Source organism: Lemur catta, chromosome 5 (assembly GCF_020740605.2).
Source record: "Lemur catta isolate mLemCat1 chromosome 5, mLemCat1.pri, whole genome shotgun sequence".
In the NCBI taxonomy this organism is placed as follows: Eukaryota; Metazoa; Chordata; class Mammalia; order Primates; family Lemuridae; genus Lemur; species Lemur catta.
The window spans coordinates 97745000-97764860 of NC_059132.1; the positions used below are offsets into that span (position 1 = coordinate 97745000).

Below are 19861 nucleotides of genomic sequence, written 5' to 3' on the forward strand. Positions count from 1 at the left end.
CTATTACTATCTCAGCTATGCCAAACATACATATATGAAAAATAGAAGTCTATGAAGAAAAATATAATCAGCTATGGCAAAAGAGTGAAAAGAGAGTATGCTATTTTAAATAATATAATCAGTTACTACTATAATCCATAATAAATGATCATCCATTGATGATTTTTGAGTGTCAGATACATCCTCCTGGTTATAATTTTACTCTGCCTGGTATTAAAATCCACTTATATTAGGTTGGTGCAAAAGTAATTGCAGTTTTAGTATTGTTGAAATTTGCTGTTTGATATTGGAATATTCTTAAATAAATGTGGTTATGTTATACATCATTTTAATGTGCATTTCTCGCTTTATGTTTTTTTGCTAATGACTTATTAACTGATGTCTATTTCATATTTATTTTAGACTATGGAAATGATGTTAGACAAAAGCAAATCTGAGCAATTTTCTTATTCAAGTTCAAAATGGGTCGTAAAGCAGAAACTTCTTAATACAGTTACATTAAAAGTCTCTAATTTAAGGAGCTATTTATTCCAAGCACAGAAGCTAACACATTATTTTGACTCTATAAATATGAACAGTAAATTTCTTAAGTCTCTATCACATCCCACTTTCACATTACCTGATAGTTATCACTGACAAACACATTCAGCGGTGACAGGATAAGTTGGAGCATGGTCTCCCTAAATCCTTTTTTCATTTCAAAACATAGTCTTTCCAAGAATGCTGTAGGGCATTCAGGACCATCAGTAGTTCCATGCTATAGTCAAACAGAATACCATAATCAAAATATAGAAAAAGTGAACAGTAAGGAAGTATATGAAGCTAAAAATTACATTCATCATGATGAAGAGAATTTGATTTTTCAAAAGGAAAAACAGTGCCTACTAACAAAAATAAGTACTCTGTACCCCAGTATGGACATTAGCTGCACTAAGCAACCAGAGGTGACTCTTCTTTGTACAACACTAGGTACCTGAGATGGAGTCAGTATGCAGCCCAGTGCTCTAGAGTCACTATTCCCCAGCTAATCTGGCCCTGCTCCAAAGTCCCTGGCTTCCTGGAGCAATATAATCTCATTCCAGGTCAGCCCGAATAGGCCCAAGAGGCATTGTTAGAGTGAACCATGGTACTGTGCTGGATCCAAACCACACAATTCAACCTCCAGGGTCAAGCCTGAAACTTTTCTGTAACAGGTCTACTATAAGGCCCCAAACTGGTCTGGGGTCTGGAGATAAAAAGCTAAGAAAATATAAAGTCCGCAAATACCCATCAGGCTAATTATAAATGCAACAACTCAATGTCATGACACAACATCCTGGTAGTTACACAGAACAGCAAAGAAGGAGCTAAAATGAAAGAAGAAAAACAGAAAGTAAAATTATCAGTGATCAATTAATCATATTATGAAGAAAAATAAGTTAGAATTAAAATAGTAAAAGAGCATAAAAGTTTTTTAATCTGAATTTTTTTTCTTTTTTAAGTGTGTACTATATACACACACACACATACACACAGTTTCCTGTGCTAGGTGGATATCATAATATATTCCAGATTATTTTGATATGTAAACACTTACAACAGGAAGACGCCCATGAACTTTGTACAAATTAACAAGTACAGTAATATCCCAAGGACGCAAGGTAAGTGGATGAATTGACTTGGCTGAACTTTCATTTTCCTTTTTGTCATTTTCCATTCCAACAGCAGTCCACCCAGAGCTGGATGATGTTGACAATGACAGAACAGGACTTGAAATAACCTCTTCAAAATCCATATACATGTCATCTTCTCCAAAGTAGTTTTCCTTATAAACATTAAGAAAAAACAAACTGCTATCAAGAGATAACGTATTAGGTTTTCACTATGAGTCCTAAATTTGGAAACTATGCATTTCCCTAACCTATTGTATTTATTTATTTTTACGTTTTTTTTTTTTTTTCCTGAGACAGAGTCTCTCTCTCTGTTGCCCAAGCTAGAGTGCCATGGCGTCAGCCGAGCTCACAGCAACCTCAAACTCCTGGGCTCAAGCAATCCTCCTGTCTCAGTCTCCCAAATAGCTGGGACTACAGGCATGCGCCACCATGCCTGGCTAATTTTTTCTATATATATTTTTAGTTGTCCATATAATTTCTATTTTTTTTCTAATAGAGACAGGGTCTCACTTTTGCTCAGGCTGGTCTCGAACTCCTGAGCTCAAATGATCCACCCACCTCAGCCTCCCAGAGTGCTAAGATTACAGGCGTGAGCCACCTCGCCCGGTCCCTAACCTATTGTATTTAATAAATAGTATCAGGTCTATTTCCTTAAAATAAAAAATTACATACATATTTAAGGCACACACATAGCTGCTTAGCAAATAAATATTCTGTAGCAAAACACACAAAGTGTTACAGAAGTTTGTAATAAAGCTTCATGACACCACCTCAATTACAGCAAAACTTGTACGTTAGGTCCTCAAAGAGACCTTTGAAGGTTTGTATGGTTCAACAGTTTTCAATCTTTGCCTCTCAGAGTTTTGATGCAATACCCAGGGACATTCTTTTGGGAAAGCAGGTCAATTCATAGAAAATCAATTTGGCTAAATCCAATTAGGTAAATACTATAAGTCACATATTCCTGTTGTAATATTTATCAGGACTGTTTTAACAGCTTTAATAAAAATATGCAATTTTGGTTATTAATGAGATAAAAACGTGCTATGAACAGTTATGAAAAAAACTTCCTTTTAATAGTTTGTCTTGTTTTTTAATGCAAAAGTATTTCAATTGTTAATATTCTAATTTCTTTTGTATCAGAATTTAAATTTAATTTTAATTTAAGTTCTTCTGCCTTCCCATTGATTCTGAATTTAAATTTTACCTATTTGATCTCTCAGTAGTAAACAAAAGTTGTTAAATATTCCTGTTAACATTGTTACTATCTGTTAAATATTTGAACCAAGTATTTTGGTAAATTCTGCAGTTTGTTTATTGACAAATTTATTTTCTGGCTAAGTTTATGAACATCCAGCCATAATATCTTTTCACAGGAAGGGATGTTGAAGGGCCTAAAATCACATTGTTAATTAGTGGGAGGACTAATATTAAAATCCCAAATCTACAAACTCACAAAACCAATGCTTTTCCTTCTATTCTCTACCTCTAAATATTAATAATACAGATGCAACATGAAACTTGCTTGAAATCTTGATAACTGTCCTTATAATACTGAATCCATAAACAAATTTAAGTATAAATATAAAGGTAAATAAATAACAAATAAAAAGTAAATGCTAAATTCCAACATTAAATTTTTAAAATTAAACATGTCTACTTGAGCTTGATATACATTAAAAACCTAAAGTTATTCACAGCAATAGTACTCTCTTAGATCATTTGAGAAGCCTTTTCAAAATATACATGCCATCCCAGTCCTGGAGACTGGTTCAGGAGGTTTACAGTAGGCGAGTCCAGAGTTAGGTGTAAAGTGTAAAAATTTCTTGGTGATTTTATCTACAAATAGCCTCCAGACACAATCACCTCTGCCGCACCTTCCCTCTAAACAGCAGACCTAAGGAGTCAACATATACTGTTTATGTTTATTAAGTTTCAACACAATAACGTTTACCACAAAACATTTACCAGCACTTATTTTAGTTAATTTTTTACAATCCTAGCCTACAGATCCCTTATTTTAAAAAAATTCTCTTGTAGTCTCTTACAATTTTAAATCTCAAAACAAATGCATATTCCTATAGATGACTATAATTAAGAGACAAAAGATTCTCTTGGGTCCAATGTTCAATTTGCTACTAAACCAACCAATCTCCATTTAATTATCTGAAACAAAAATAATTCACATCAAATCCTTTAGGAAACACTGAATGACCAACATAGTAGAGGACATTTGCTAATTTTTATTAAATATGTCAGTGACTATGTTTTTAAGTAGTTATAAAACACTAAGAGTCTTTTATGAGTTAACACATTTGCACCTATTGAATATTATCAACAAAATGTACTTTTAAAGTTGTAACTCCTTTAAAAAAATCTAGCCTAATGTTAAATGTTTAATGCTGGGTGTGCTATTTAAGTTTTGTTTTTTAAATATGTGAATTCCAAATCTGTAGGAGTTAATTTCTTAAGGAGTCACTAAAAAAAAGAAAATTACCAAACAGTTGACCAAAGTATAAGGCAAGTGGTAACACATTATGGCAAACTGTTATGGTACTTTAAGATTAATGAATGTACACAAATATAAATAAAACTTCCATTTCCATTTTATAGTAGGTGGCATGCAAACTTAAATTATCTTTTAAATAAATTCTAAACAACCCTAGAAAAAAATTATTTTCTTATAGAACAGGGAAAATGTGTTCCTTTGTCAAGGTTGCAGCATGCTTGAATTTAAGAACGATAAACTGTATTTTCAATTTATTTAAAAAGCTCTGAAATTTTATTTTCAGATATTTTGTTATGTGAGTGCCAAGTAACCTTCCTCAAGTAACAGGAGACTGCCATGTTTTTCCCAGGTAAAAATTTATAGTTATCCAGTGATACTCATTTATCAAAAAAAAAAAAAAAAGAATTAACAACAATAGGTTACAAGAGGATAGCTAATAAAATCACAGAAGCAGGAAAAAAGCCTACAAGTACTGTTTTCAAAATTACTTTTTTCTTAAGAAAAGGAAAATAGTCAGATTTCTGTCCAAGACTATTAAAACTATTTTTTAATAAGAAAGGCACTTATGCCATATACAGATTTCTTTTCTTCCATTAACAAAAAATGTAATAAGACTAAAAGAAGTCAATTCAGAAAAACAATATACATGGTATTGCTATCCAACCTTATATCCACAATAAAAGGAATGACAAAATTTTTTAATATAACTGAGATGACTTTGGGCTAATACTTAGAGCTGCTATGTTGTCTAAATTGGCAGAAAAACCTCTCATTTCCATAAATTGTCCTAATAAATTTTAATGCATGTTCAGTATATTTTCTTCTTAGAATTCATTACAATGATAAGGCCAGGCCCAGTTTCTTTTGTGGATCTTGAAAATCAGTTTTTCATATACAGCCAAACAAATATGCAATTTTTTTCCCCAATTTATCCTTTATAATTTCTTAATGTTTAATTTTTATATCTAAGGAAACACAATCTCAGTTACATGAACTTTCACATTCCCTCATTTTTCTTTTTCACATATATAGTCATTGTATATGACATTATATGATATGACCTTTCCTTTTGGGGTCCTGCAGCAGACAGAGGGGTGTTCAAACTGTAAACTCCCTAACTGCTGGCCCTCCCTGGTGCTGCCTGCCCAGTGACTCCAGCAGAGCAGGACACACCCCAAAGTGGAGGGACACTGAATCCTAGTGAGATGGAATGAGAGAGACTTGGGCCCAGTATCCTTCTTCCTGGCATGGTCAGGGTTTGACCTCTGGGACCCAGGGGACAGACTCACAGACCAGATCCTGTATATCCAGGTCTTGATCAAATTGCCTGGGGGCACAGAGGGGATATTTGTGAATTAGTCTTGCAATGTGTGGGTGCCTGCAGGGGCAGATCAGGGGTGAGAGTGCAGAATGGGTCCTAGCTGCAGCATGCTTGTGGGGAACTCCTCCTACCATGGGAGGGCCACACTCCCAGCTCAGGCCAGGATTCGGAGCAAGGAATTTCCCAGCCTACATCACAGACATTGGGGAGCGTGGCTGGCTTGAGGTCCTCCCTGCTACAGAGGCCTGGGAGAAACTGTGGAATAGGGGAGGGTGGAAAGGAGCGAGGCCTGCTCCACACTACACACACAGACTTTTTGGTTGAATGGGGCCACTTCAGCCCCTCCCTGGCAGCTTTGCCCAGAGCAGGGAACAGACCTTTGACCCTTGCTAAAAGCATTTGTGGAGTTTGAGGGCAGGCTCATCCAATCCAGCCCCACCCAGCCTCACTCCTCCACCCACCCCTGCTGAGGTGGAGAGTAAGGACACACCTGGAAGTCCCAGGACCCATCCACCACCTGCGGCACTAGAGTCTGTCTCCTAAGGAACTAGAGCTGGTCACAGGACCCAAAAACAACACTGCAGCTTGTTCCTCCCGGCAAACGCCACCTTCTGACAGGGATGTCAATTCGCACACCCTGTCACTGCATTTACTGGCTCATCATACAGGGCGTGGTTGATTCTCACCCACCACCACCATCTAGTGCCTCAGACATTAAACTGGCCATGTCATTATCTAAACAAAAGAAAATCCAAAGGTAAGAAGCAAGAGCTGCTCCAGATGGGAAGGAATCAACAAAGAACTCCGGAAGTATGAAGAATCATAGCCAAAGGACACCCCCAAATGAGAACAAAAGCTCTCTAGCAATGCATACCAACCAAAATCAGAATATCAAAATGCAGATGAAGATTTCTGAACATGAATTGGAAGGAAGCTCAATGAAATGCAAGATAAAATGGAAACCCAACACAAAGAAACCACAAAAGGAATGAAAGAAATGAATGAAAAATTCACTAAAGAAATTGAAATATTAAAGAAAAATAAAACAGAAGTTCAAGGAGTGAAAAATTCATTCAAAGAATTACAAAGCACAGTGGAAAAATCTTAAGAATAGGTTAGATCAAGCAGAAAGAAGAATCTCAGAGCTTGAAAACAATACATTTCAATTCAACAAGTCAGTCACAGACAGAGCAGAGAAATAAAAGCGCAAAGCCTACAAGAAATACGGGATTATGTGAAGAGGCCTAACGTAAGAATTACAGGCATCCATGAAAGTGCAGAGGAAAATACACAAGCGTTGAATAATTTATTTGAGGAAATAATTGAGGAAAATTTCCCTGGCCCTGCTAGAAATCTAGATATCCAGGTACAAGAAGCTCAAAAGACTCCTGGGAGATTCATCACAAAGAGGAAAAACACGGTGACACATTGTCATTAGACTGGCTGAAATAAACACAAAAGAGACCCTCCTATGGGATGTAAGATGATTGCAGCAGGTAACATACAAAGCAAAACCCATCATACTAACTGTAGACTTCTCAACTGAGACCGTAGAAGCCAGAAAGGACTGAAGATCCATTCTCAGTCTTCTCAAACAGAATAATGTCCAGCCTAGAATTTTGTACCTGAAAAACTAAGTTTCATTTATGAGGAGGAAATAAAGTCTTTCTCAGACAAGCAAACACTGAGGGAATTTGTCAAAACAAGACCTCCCCTGCAGGAAGTACTCAGAACAGTATTACACAAGGATCAGCATAACAGACACTCACCAGTGTAAAATCATCCAAAAGCTAAAGGTCAAAGGCCAGATACCACATGGCTCAAGACATAAAACTAAGCAACAAAGTTCTACTCAACAGGATAAACAAAAATCCACACCACTTATCAATTCCTTCAATAAATGTGAATGGTTTGAACTGCCCACTGAAGAGACATAGGCTGGATAGAATGGATAAATATACACAAGCCAAGAATCTGCTGTCTTCAGAAAACACATCTAACACATAAGGACTCAATTAGACTCAAGGTGAAGGGATGGAAAAAAATATTCCACGCAAATAGAAACCAAAAGAGAGCTGGTAGAGCAGCTCTCATATCAGATAACTTAGTCCTCAAATCAACAAAAGTAATGACACAACAATTCTACATATCTATGCACCAAACATGGGACCACCCAGATTCATAAAGCAAATCCTACTTGAACTAAACAAAATGATTAACAGCAGCACCATAATAGCCAGGGACTTCAACACGCCTCTGACAGAACAGGACAGATCCTCCACACAGAAAATAAACAAAGAAACAATGGACTTAAACAGAACTCTAGAACAAATGGGCCTGACTGACATTTATGGAACGTTCTACCCAAAAAACACTGAATATACGTTTTTCTCATCAGCTCATGGGACATTCTCTGAGATTGACCATATCCTAAGCCACAAAGCATGTCTCAACAAATTTAAAAAAATAGAAATTTATACCATGCATCTTCGCAGACCACAGTGGAATAAAATTAGAAATTGACTCCAACACAAACTCTCATCTCTACACAAAGTCATGGAAACTAAACAACGTTCTGCTGAAAGATTATTACATTAAGGAGGAAATTAAGATGGAAACCAATTTTTTAAATAAAACTACAAACAAATCTTTGTCCATTATTTATCATAAAATTTTCCTGTTTTTAATGGGTTCACTTGAAATATACTTTTCCTGGTACCAATTATTCCCAGGCAACAAGTACTTCTATTGCTGCATTAATTAAAATGTGTTAAAATTTGTACATATCTATCCTTCTAGCTATTACTCTAGCTTATCTACTTGAGAAGAGATGCTATATCATCTTTATCTCCAACAGCTAGCACCATTCCTAGATATAATAAATGCAGGAAAAAAATGCTCAACTGAAAAGTACTATTTTTAATATATAGTTTTGTAATTGAGTCTAGCACCCCAAGTCCCATCACCATACGTAACATATCCTCAACCCTTCAAATCATCCAACTAGCTATTTCAGTGGTCTCAATTTTTAATTAACTGCTTTGCCTATGTTTAAAGGTGTAAGTTCTTTTTAAAGTCATACCTTTATACACAAAAAGGCATTCAATAGAGGTCCATAGAGAGTTATCTGAGAATCTGGGGAAAGTTCCATTTCTACATGAAGTTTATCTGGTGGAAGTTCTGAAGGATCAATAGGTGGGCGTGAAGAAGTGGAGGGAGAAGAAACAACTCTGTCTGATGTTTTCTGGGATGGCCTTAATACAGATAGCATTGTTTCTTCCATTTCTGACACTGGAATGAATTGAGGGAAGGAAAACATTACTGTTTGAGAGGGGGAGCAAATGACTTCTTAGATGTTCTTCAAGGAAATATTCACTAAAAAATTTTATCTTGCAAATAAGAAATCAATTAATCCTTACATAAGTTTATACAGTGAAAACAGACCTGAAAGCAAAGAATTAAGAATAATTATGAAAGCAAAGAATAGACCTCATTGAAATATGGAAAGATATACATAAATCAGACTGCACAGAATCAGTGAAAAGTTCCTGTAACATAAGTAACACTCTCATTGAGTCCCTGAAACATACATTTGGGTCATAGCTAAACCTTAACTCTACTTGGGCATTTAAACAACAAAGTTGTTTTCACATAAATAGCTATTCAAATACAGTGTGACATTATCAAGCCACCATAGACATTAACAACTGCAGAAACTATTCTCTGAAACTTAACTCACTGGAAAAATACAAAAAAAAAAAAAAAAATCACTTGATTCTAATTCCTTTTCAGACACAGGTAATAAGGAAACTATAAATTATGTGATAGTTGTCTAATGCACTAAAGAAACTAACATTTCACATAATCAGGAACCTTAAATTTATAGATTCACATACACCTTGTTTCATATTCAAGCTCTGCTGCTTTTAGTTTGGCAGATCTTGAGAAAACCACCTAGCTGTTGTAAGGATTAAATGATATATAAAGGAAACCAGGAAACTGCTTGGCCCAATATTGATACATAGTAAATGTTCAAAAGTTAGCTATAATTATTTCAAAATATTTAAAAGATTATAAATTTATATTATTATGTCATAAGAATAAATGCATTTCTAAAAATTTTTTTATTTCCTTCTTTGTATCTTTGGTGATTATCAATCAAAACAGCAGCTGTTTGAAAGTACATATTACATAAAAACGCTTACATGATTGTTTCAGCTGTTCATCTGCTTTTTGTGGATAAATTGGATGCCATGTATAATCAATTGTAAGCATGACACTCGGGACAGTCCAGCATTCAACCCAACCAGCCCTTTGAAAAATAAAAAAACAAAGTTTCTAGTCAGACATTTATTCCTATAATTGTATACAGATACAAGTTACAGATAATAAAATTAGTTTTTGAAATAACAATAATTTATCCATTCATAAACACAAAACACTTAGTTCACTAAGTTTATGTACTCACTTTTCCTGGGTAATGTTGCGCCATTTTGGTTTAACTGTTTTCTGGCCACTTTGACACTCAGCAGGAATACCAGCATCGTGAATCATCTTATTTGGGTGGCAATTCTTTACCAGCATAAATAAGGAATACTTACTAGGGTGGCAATCTGGTAGAAACAAATGAAGATCAACATCTTCTCCCTAAAAAATAATTTATAATGATCCAAAGTAATAAAATTGATGCATAAATATGTTAGGTTACTATTTACAGCCAAACCTATCTACACTAACCTTGAGAATAAATGTAAGAGAAAATAAGCAAATTTTAAATAGCAGATTTTACATTGAATAGTCAGTTAAGTAACTGGAGTAAGATGTTACATTGACTAAAACTAAATTTGGATTGACAAATAAAGGGAAAAAAATCAGGAAAAGAAACAGCATAGTTTTCACATAGCAGTGAAAAGATTATCTTCCATGTGTATCCATGGAAATTTCATATGAAAGTCAATTTTAAAAAAATTGGCTATAAGTTCAGGTGGAATGTATTCTATATTTTTATTAATTTCTAAAATAGTATTGTTTCCTTTGACTCTAGGAAGTCTTGTTTCCTCAACTGGCTTTTAATAATTCAGAATTGGCATATCAAAGGATCTTCATTTGCTTTCATTTTTTTCCTTACAGATCTTCTATTCTTTGTTCATCTTGATGCCTAAGGCAGCACAGTAAAATTAAAAGAACAGAGCCCTAAGCTCTACTGTCCAGCAATGGACTAGCTACATGACAAGTTACATAAACTCTGTTCCTCAGTTTTCTAATCTATAAATACAATTCTAACTACCTCAAGAAGGTTGTTCTGAGAATTAAATGAATTACTACACAGAAGGCACACAGAACAGTGTCTACCTAGCACACAAAAATTGTTTTATAGGTGTTAGCTGCTCCTATTATTGTTGGTGTTTTACCACCATAACCACCATTAATACTACAATTACTATAATACTACAATTACTACTGATTGCCCATACCCTACACAATTAGGTGTTCTGCAGAATTTTGAGCTCAGAAGTACACAAGAGCTGGCTTTCAGAAAGAGGAAAAAGAAAAAAAAAAAAAAAGATGTTTTTGGCTATTCCTTGAATCAAATATAGGAAAGTGTAAAATTAGTTCAAAGATGTAGCACACATTAGAGCTTTGAGGGTTCTTAATATATAGAACAGCCACAAAGATCAGACATAAGCTCTAAGAAAATAATCAGTTCAGGGATTTTTTTGTAATTGCCCAATTTCGTAGAGGTAGTTAATTACACAATGGACACAGCAAGAACTTTGGGACACTAAAGCTAGTGAACGTTAGAGAAAAGAAAAAATACCTTTGGGTGGCAGTGGGCTAGCCAGAGAAGAGTAAAGATAAGCTTTGGGAAATCAAACTTAATACTAATAAACCCTGTGGAATAAACAATGCATCCAATTATACGTACTCTTAAAGAGAACCTGGTATTACATGTAGCTGGAACAAAGTCCGTAAAGGGCAAAGAAAAATCAATGTTTAATGTTTCCCCACAGGCAGCCAGATATACTACAAAAAAAAAGAAGAAAAAGTAAATTAACTTTAATGCCAGTAAAGTTTAAATCATAAAACTGTCTAGAATGCACACCTACACAAAATTAAATTGAAGGCAACATGTTTAGTCTAATAAAACTGAAATAGTCCTCTGACAGTCTCACAAGATAATGAGGAAAAAAATCACTACTAGTATCTATTAAAACTATAAAATCAATACTAATTTTCTTTGTTGGTATTTGTTTTAATGAGACTACTTAAACTAATTTTTAAAAATTTCTTACCATTTTCCTGTTGTTTAGTGGAACAGTCAATCCAATTATGTTGATTAGCAGCCCATATCATTTCAAATTGATGAAACATGATTTTAAAATTCCATGTATATGGAACGAATGAAAAAATGTCTGGAGCACTATCACTAGACCAGTCTTGAATTAAATCTATAATTGTTGGGATAGGGGACAGAAAGTAAAGTTAACTGAAATTCAGAAAACAAAACACACAGATTCTAATATCAGTCAGAAATTAATTTTCCTTTTGTAAATAAATTTTATACTGAAATAAGATGATTAAGATGTAGTTAAATAATCTGACAGTAAACAGATGCTTACCATAGTTCCAAATCAAAATAAATTTATATATTTAATATGTTATTTTTTCGCAAAATTTAAGAAGACAGAGAAAAAAAATCACCTGATATTCTACTACACAAATAACCGAGATTGTGGATATATTTCCCCTAGTTATTTTCCTATGTAGACTTTGATACTATCCTGTATGTACATGTTTTATGTGTTGCTTTTTTCATTGAACTCAAATATAATATTTTTCCATGTTATTTCATACATATTTACATAAATTTTGTATAATAGTTCATTAAAGAGATTTCCAGGATTTACTTAACTGTTTTCTTTCCTTTTTCTTCACACTATACTAACAAGGATACCTGACCATTTGGTATAGTTGGATATGTAGCCTCTTCCCAAATTTTTATGTTATATATAATATTACTATGTACTGTATATTTTTGTACAAGATATTTTACATATTCAGGATTACTTTGTTAGTAGAGATTCCTGAAGCAGAATTGTTGGGTTCAAATTTAGGAATTTTTTCAAGGCTATTATAAATTACAGAATTGCTTTCCAGGAGAGCTGAATCTATTTCCACTCCAACCAGTAATGTATGTTTGGCTATTTATTTCATTGTACCCTCTCCTGCATTATATTTCTTTCTACCTATCTCTCTAGTTTTTGGTTTGTTTTGATATTTAATAAATAAAAAATGGTATCTTTCATTGAATTTTCTTTTTAAGTTATAAGTGTGTCCATCACACAGGTAGTATACATTGTGCAGGTTAGGTATGGTTTCACCCATCCTCATCTCTCCCATCCCACCTGCATGATTTCCATTGAGTTTTACTTCCATCTGTGCATATGAGTGCTGACCAGTTAGTTCCAACTTAATAGTGAGTACATGTGGCAGTTGTTTTTACATTCATGCAATAATTCACTTAGGAGGATGGTGTCCGGTTCCATCCAGATTGTTGCAAAAGGTATTAATTCATTCTTTATGGCTGAGTACTACTCCATGGTATACATATACCACATTTTATTGATCCACTCATGAATTGATGGGCACTTGGGATGATTCCACATCTTTGCAATTGTGCACTGTGCTGCAATAAACATTTTAGAGCAAGTGTCTTTTTCAGAAAATGGCTTTTTTTTCTTTTAGGTAAACACCCAGTAGTGGGATTGTGGGATCAAATGGTGGGTCTACTTTTAGTTCTTTGGGGACTCTCTATACTATTTTCCATAGAAGTTGCACTAGTCTGTAGTCCCACCAACAGTGCATAAGTGTTCCCTTCTCTCCACATCCAAGCCAGCATCTATTGTTTTGGGACATTTTGATAAGAACCATTCTCAGTGGGGTTAGATGTTATCTCATTGTGGTTTTGATTTGCATTTCTCTGATGATTAGTGATAGTGAGCATTTTTTCATATATTTACTGGCTATTAATGAGTATATCTTCATTTGAAAAGCTTCTGTTCATGTCTTTTGCCCACTTTTTAATGAGGTTGTTTGATCTGTTCTTGCCGATTTGCTCGAGTTCCTTGTAGATTCTGGTTATCAGCCCTTTATCATATGTACGGCATTGAATATTTTCTCCCATTCTGTAGGTTGTCTATTTTCTCTGCTGATTGTTTCCTTGGCTGTGCAGAAGCTTTTTAACCGAATCAAGTCTGATTTTATTTATTTTTGTTGCTGCTGTGATTGCCCTTGGGGTCTTCTTCATAAATTTTTTGCCTAAGTCTTTATCTAGAAGAGTTTTTCCAACATTTTCTTCTAAAATTCTTATGGTTTGATGCCTTAGGTTTAAGTCTGTTATCCATCTTGAATTAATTTATGTGAGTGGCGGAGATATAGATCCTGTTTCAATCTTCTACATGTGGCTATGCAATTTTCCCAGCACCACCTACTGAATAGGGATTCTTTCCCCCATTGTATATTACTGTCTACTTTGTCAAAGATCACATGGCAATACATAGATGATTTTAGATCTGGGTTTCCTGTTCTGTTCTACTGGTCTATGTTCCTATTTTTGTGCCAGTACCATGCTGTTTTGGTTACTATGGCCTCGTAGTATAGCTCAAAGTCTGGTAAAGTGATGCCTCCAGATTTGTTTCTTTTGCTTAAGGTTGCTCTGGCTATTCAGGCTCTTTGCTGGTTCCAAAAAAAGCAGAGAATTATTTTTTCTAGACGTACAAAAAATGGCATTGCTATTTTGATGGAGATTGCATTGAATCTGTAAATCACTTTGGGAAACATAGACATTTTAACGATGTTGATTCTGTCAACCCATAAGCATGATGTTTTTCTATTTGTTTACATAATCTAAAATTTCCTTCCTTAGTAATTAATAGCTCTCTTTGCAGAGATTGTTCATCTCCTTGGTTAAATATATTCCTGGGTATTTTATTTTCTTTGTAGCTACTGCAAAAAGAACTGAGTCTTTGATTTGAGTCTCAGCTTGACTGTTGGTGTATAGGAATGTTACTGATTTGTGTCCTTTTTTTTGATTTTGAAACTTCAGCCTTTGCTGAGTTTATTTATCAATTCTAGGAGTCTCTTGGTGGAATCGTTGGGGTTTTCTAGATATAAGATCATATCATCAACAAAGACCGATAATTTGACCTCCTCCTTACCGGTTTATATACCCTTAATTTCCTTCTCTTGTCTGACTGCTCTAGCTAGGACTTTCAGCACTACATTGAATAGAAGTAGTGATAGTGAGTATCCTTGTCTTGTTCCTGTTCTGAGTGGGAATGCTTTCAACTTTTCCTCATTTGGTATGATGTTGACAGTGTTCGGTATGATATACAGCTTTGTAATTTTGAGGTATGTTCCATCTATGCCTATTCTGTTAAGAGTTTTTATCATAAAAAGGTGCTGAATTTTGGCAAATGTATTTTCTACATGTATTGAGACGATCATATGATCTTTCTTTTGCTCCTGTTTATGTGGTAAATTACATTTATAGATTTACATATGTTGAACCATCCTTGCATTCCTGGGATGAAGCCCACCACTTGGTCGTGGTGGATTATTTTTTTTGATGTGATACTGAATACATACTGTTAAGTTTTAGCTATTATTTTTTTCCATAAATGTCAAGTGAGAAGTGCTCAATCAAAGCTCAGCTTCACTAGTAAAAGCTTAACTTGCCAGGGACTCTGTTTAAATTTCTATTACTGGGACACTGACTCAAGTCTGGAAGTTTACAACACTAGGAAAGCAGAAGCACTGTATCTAGTCCCCAAGATAAGGATCCCAGTCAAACAAGAAGACAAATACAAAAATCTTACGATTGAACATATTGCAGTAAAAGGCATTTTAAAAGGCCAAAACTCTAGCAATAGCAAAATTAGGGTAGAAAAATTTTCCCTATTTCAATAAGAAAACTAAAGCTTAAACAGTGAGGTAATTTAGCCAACATTGTACTAATAGTATTGCCAGGATAGGACTATCCATACATACCTTAATCACCACTATACCCCCAAATATCTAATAATACTCAGCACAGACTAGATGCTTGTAAATAACTGTTGCACAGATGGACGGATGGATGGATGGATAAGTGTAGCAAGCATTCAAGCAAAGATTAGGTTTCTATTGAGGTAGCCACTGACACTGGCGAATCAGATAAACTCTATGGGGCTAAACTTTTTAGAGGAAGGCTCAATAAATGCCACTTATTTTTATGTAGTAACATTTGTGCTATTCACAGACCAATAATACAAGTTCTTATATCCACAAAATATGCACAGCTATCACAATATGCTGCAAGAAATAAAGGAATTTTTTTTCAACTAGTGATAGCACCAATCAACTATCCATGCCAACAGAAAATATTAAATACGAACTCCAAATATAAAAATAACATTTAGCTATTTGAATATAATGTTGTGGATTACAATAATTAAAACAAAATAATGAAGCCATGTTGACGCCTGATTCAGGAAGAGAGAGGAATTGATTCATAATCCTCATCTCACTCCCTACTAGACTGATACAAAGCACTGCCCTAAATTGAATTCTTTCATTTCCTTCTAAGTCCAGTTCGGGGGTTGTATTTTCCTTGTTTGGCTTAGAACATAAAATGCCTATATTTAAATTTTCTCTTTGATATCCTCATCCCAAAATGAAGTGTAAAAGTTAGAAGATACAAATCATGTCATCAAATCCTTTGTTGAATTTAAAAGCAAAATTTATTGAATATAAGTTCACTATGATAAATCTCACTATATTTATAGTCATTAGAAAATTACCTGTAAAGAAGTTCTTCTGTGCAAAGATGAAATGGTAGGTGGCTTTATAAACCTCTAATTCACACTGCCATGTCTGTGGCATGTTCCATATTCGGGGGTAGCTGGCATTGATGTGGAACTTGCAAAACAAATGTTAAGTAACAATGTTAGAGCTTAAAATATGACATTGTGTGAACAGCATTAGAAATGAAGTCATATACACTGGTGAGTAATTAAAACTTATTTTCCTACTGAACTGAACAGAAGGTCTCTTTGAGATTTCAATATGTGGCTGAAGGTCAATATCCATGGCTATATCCAGCTCCTTGAGATATTAAGCCATGATGTAGTCAAAAGACTCTGAGAACAACAAATTAGACTACAGTGTTGACACTGCAGTCCAGCTAAACTAATAGAGTAACAACCAACATCCCTAATTTCTCCTTAAGCCTCATCTGTTAAGTGAGAAGCTCAGGATAAGGGAAGATAGATTGCAATGTGTACTGTCACACAAAGTGACATTAGTATTTCTGCAGAATTTGGCATTTCTGCAAAGGCAAAAACTGCCTGCCCAAGAATAGCACGCTGCACAGCACTATTTATCAGCAATAGCTCAAGAAGTCACTAAAATGCTGAATATGCCAGTTTAATATATATTTATGGTATTCTATGTATTCTTGGTAATTGAAAAATTTTCCTAATTTTCATATATGTCATGTGTAAGATGCTTGCTTAAAACAAGTAATTAAGGACCTTCTGGCACCATCTTATATGAAAGAATCTTCTCTAAACATCAACCATTCTACATAGTGGCTTTTGTTACTATTATTGTTGCTGTCCCTGATAAAAAAAATTAATAATAATAATCTGCCTGATTATTACTGAGTCCTCAATCTGCCATTTCAATCGTGGGCATTTCTATATTGTTTCTGTTTCAAATATGGAGCAATTCAGGATATCAATAAGATTTTCTTTCTTTTACCTTACTCATCGAGTTAAAGGCACAATAAATCACATTATTTAAGCCCTGAGAAAGAACCCAATGGGGCTGGAAAACATACAGTAAAGAATTATCTTATTTACAACTTAGAAGAAATTTAGTCTAGCTATATAAAGAAGTTTAAAAACAACTTCTTAAAGGCCAAAAACATACGTTATCATTGTCTTTTATTCACTTCCCCCATACTGGAAGCAGAGCAACAGAGAGATGCCAAAGGGAGTCCATACACTGGGAATGCACTCCTCTTCCCAAACATAGGGTCAAGAGCACTTCCCAAACATAGGTTCAAGGACCAGGAGCTTTGGTTATTTAAATTTTACATTAGAAAATTAAAACCAGATTTGTAGTTCATACAAGTATGCTTATCATTATATTCTACACACTTACTGCTAACATTTCTGCTTCTAAAAGGGTCCGATATTGCATGCTGGTAGTGGCATCAACATGTAAGAGCTGTCCTTTAATTGCAGGGGTGTAACCTAATAAATAAAAACATAAAAATTAAGAACCAGAAAAAAAATTACACAATTAAAAATCTTTGGACTGGAAGCAACTCCTACCACCACCCAAAGAAGGAATCTTTGGAAAATGATCAGTCACCATTTAAATAAACCTCAGTGACAGGGAGCTTGCTAACATAGTAAGTGATCCTTCTCATTTTGGATACCTCTGACGGAAGAAAGTTCCAACTCCACATAACATCTATCCTGATTCTTCTTTCCCATACAAAACTACAAGCCTATTCCCTAAGTGATAGAGACACTGAATTAAGATAACTCCCATATCTTTTCTTCTTCCACTGACTCAAGGGTACATATTTTCATCATTTTCAACTACTCCCTATATAATAACACTTACTAAACAATATCTAGCCCTCGTGTAATGACAGTTTCCCAACAATATAGCCCATTCTCAACAAAAGCAGAAAAGTTTAGAGTATTACACTTCCCTTCCTGATGAGGCCTCCCTCCATCAACACTACTTCTATGGTCATTATTACAGGGTAGTTCCACATGGATCCTGCTGTGGGCATTTTTTTTCAAATACCTGAATCTCTAAAAAAAGTTTTATATTTATTTGTTGAGTTATATATTGTTCTTGCCTGAGACCTAAGTCCATTTTTCCCTTCAGACAATCACCTTAAAAGCCACCTAACCTTTATCTCCAAGAACCTGAAAAGGGGCCGGTCATGGTGGCTTATACCTATAATCCTAGTACTTTGGGAGGCTAAGGTGGAAGGATCACTTGAGGCCAGGAGTTCAAAACCAGCCTGGGTAACATAGTGAGACCCTATCTCTACTAAAAAAAACAGTAGAAAAATTAGCCAGGCATAGTGGCATGTGCCTGTAGTTCCAGCTACATGGGAGGCTTCAGTGAGAGAATGGCTTGAGCCCAGGAGTTCAAGGTTGCAGTGAGCTATGATTATGCCACTGTATTACAGCCTGGGTGACAGAGTGAGACCCTATCTCTAAAAATAAAAAAAAATTAAAAAAAAATAAAAAATAAAAAACAAAAACGGTAAAAGCACTTCCTTAATTGAACTATTATCAATTTTGTGCAACCCCTAATCCATTATATACCTGTAATTAATACTTTTCTAAAAGATGCTTCTTTTTAACTGCCTACTCTGAATCACAGTCCTGGAGAATCTCAAGCATCTGCTTCAAGACTTAGCATGATTATTCTTTTTTTTTTTTTTTTTTTTTGAGACAGTCTCACTTTGTTGCCCAGGCTAGAGTGAGTGCCGTGGCATCAGCCTAGCTCACAGCAACCTCAAACTCCTGGGCTTAAGAGATCCTACTGCCTCAGCCTCCCGAGTAGCTGGGACTACAGGCATGTGCCACCATGCCCGGTTAATTTTTTTTTTTTTTTTGCTATATATATTTTTAGTTGGCCAGATAATTTCTTTCTATTTTTAGTAGAGACGGGGTCTCACTCAGGCTGGTCTCGAACTCTTGACCTCGAGCGATCCACCCGCCTTGGCCTCCCAGAGGGCTAGGATTACAGGCGTGAGCCACCGCGCCCGGCCTGATTATTCTTTTAGAACTAGTTATGGTTTAGTTCTTCACTAAAATAGTTCTAATCTTATGGCACACCATGCCATTCTCACTTTTTCAATCGATTACCTAATCAGGCAGGCCCAAATGCTACCACTTTAAGAAAGCTAATGAACCTAGTTAACCTCTCTGACTGCTTTCTCCTTACAGTAGCACCAAAATAAGTGACAGAACCATAAACAAGGGCTAAGAATTACACAGAAAAAATAATTATACTCAGAAGCATTAACATTGCCAATTAGTGATTTTAAAATGTGAGTTATTATTCTGTTACTCTCAAGAAAGTAAAGCAGAATGTTATCTTAACTGATATCAATTATAAATGTAATAAGATGGAAATAAGTGGCAAAATTAAGAAGTTTATATAATAATTTGATAAATTTAACAAAATGTATCTATTCATGTTACTGATTAACTTGCATTTTTCCCCACATTTCAAATGCATAATGAACTTAGATTCACAGCTCAGATGAAACTATAGCTATGAAGGCATTATTTAATA

At 34.9% G+C, this 19861-nt stretch overlaps 1 protein-coding gene across 1 annotated transcript in view; it reads right to left on the minus strand.

Moving 5' to 3' along the window:
• KIAA1109 (KIAA1109 ortholog) overlaps nt 1-19861 on the minus strand; it is a 176047-nt gene that overhangs the window by 115364 nt on the left and 40822 nt on the right. The window contains exons 14-22 of the mRNA XM_045552328.1: nt 17690-17781; nt 16324-16441; nt 11776-11931; nt 11409-11506; nt 9951-10129; nt 9688-9794; nt 8565-8773; nt 1577-1804; nt 620-757 (exon numbers count right to left, since the gene is read on the minus strand). Of these exons, the coding sequence (XP_045408284.1) occupies nt 620-757; nt 1577-1804; nt 8565-8773; nt 9688-9794; nt 9951-10129; nt 11409-11506; nt 11776-11931; nt 16324-16441; nt 17690-17781 (1325 nt within the window). The remainder of the gene's footprint in view (nt 1-619; nt 758-1576; nt 1805-8564; nt 8774-9687; nt 9795-9950; nt 10130-11408; nt 11507-11775; nt 11932-16323; nt 16442-17689; nt 17782-19861) is intronic.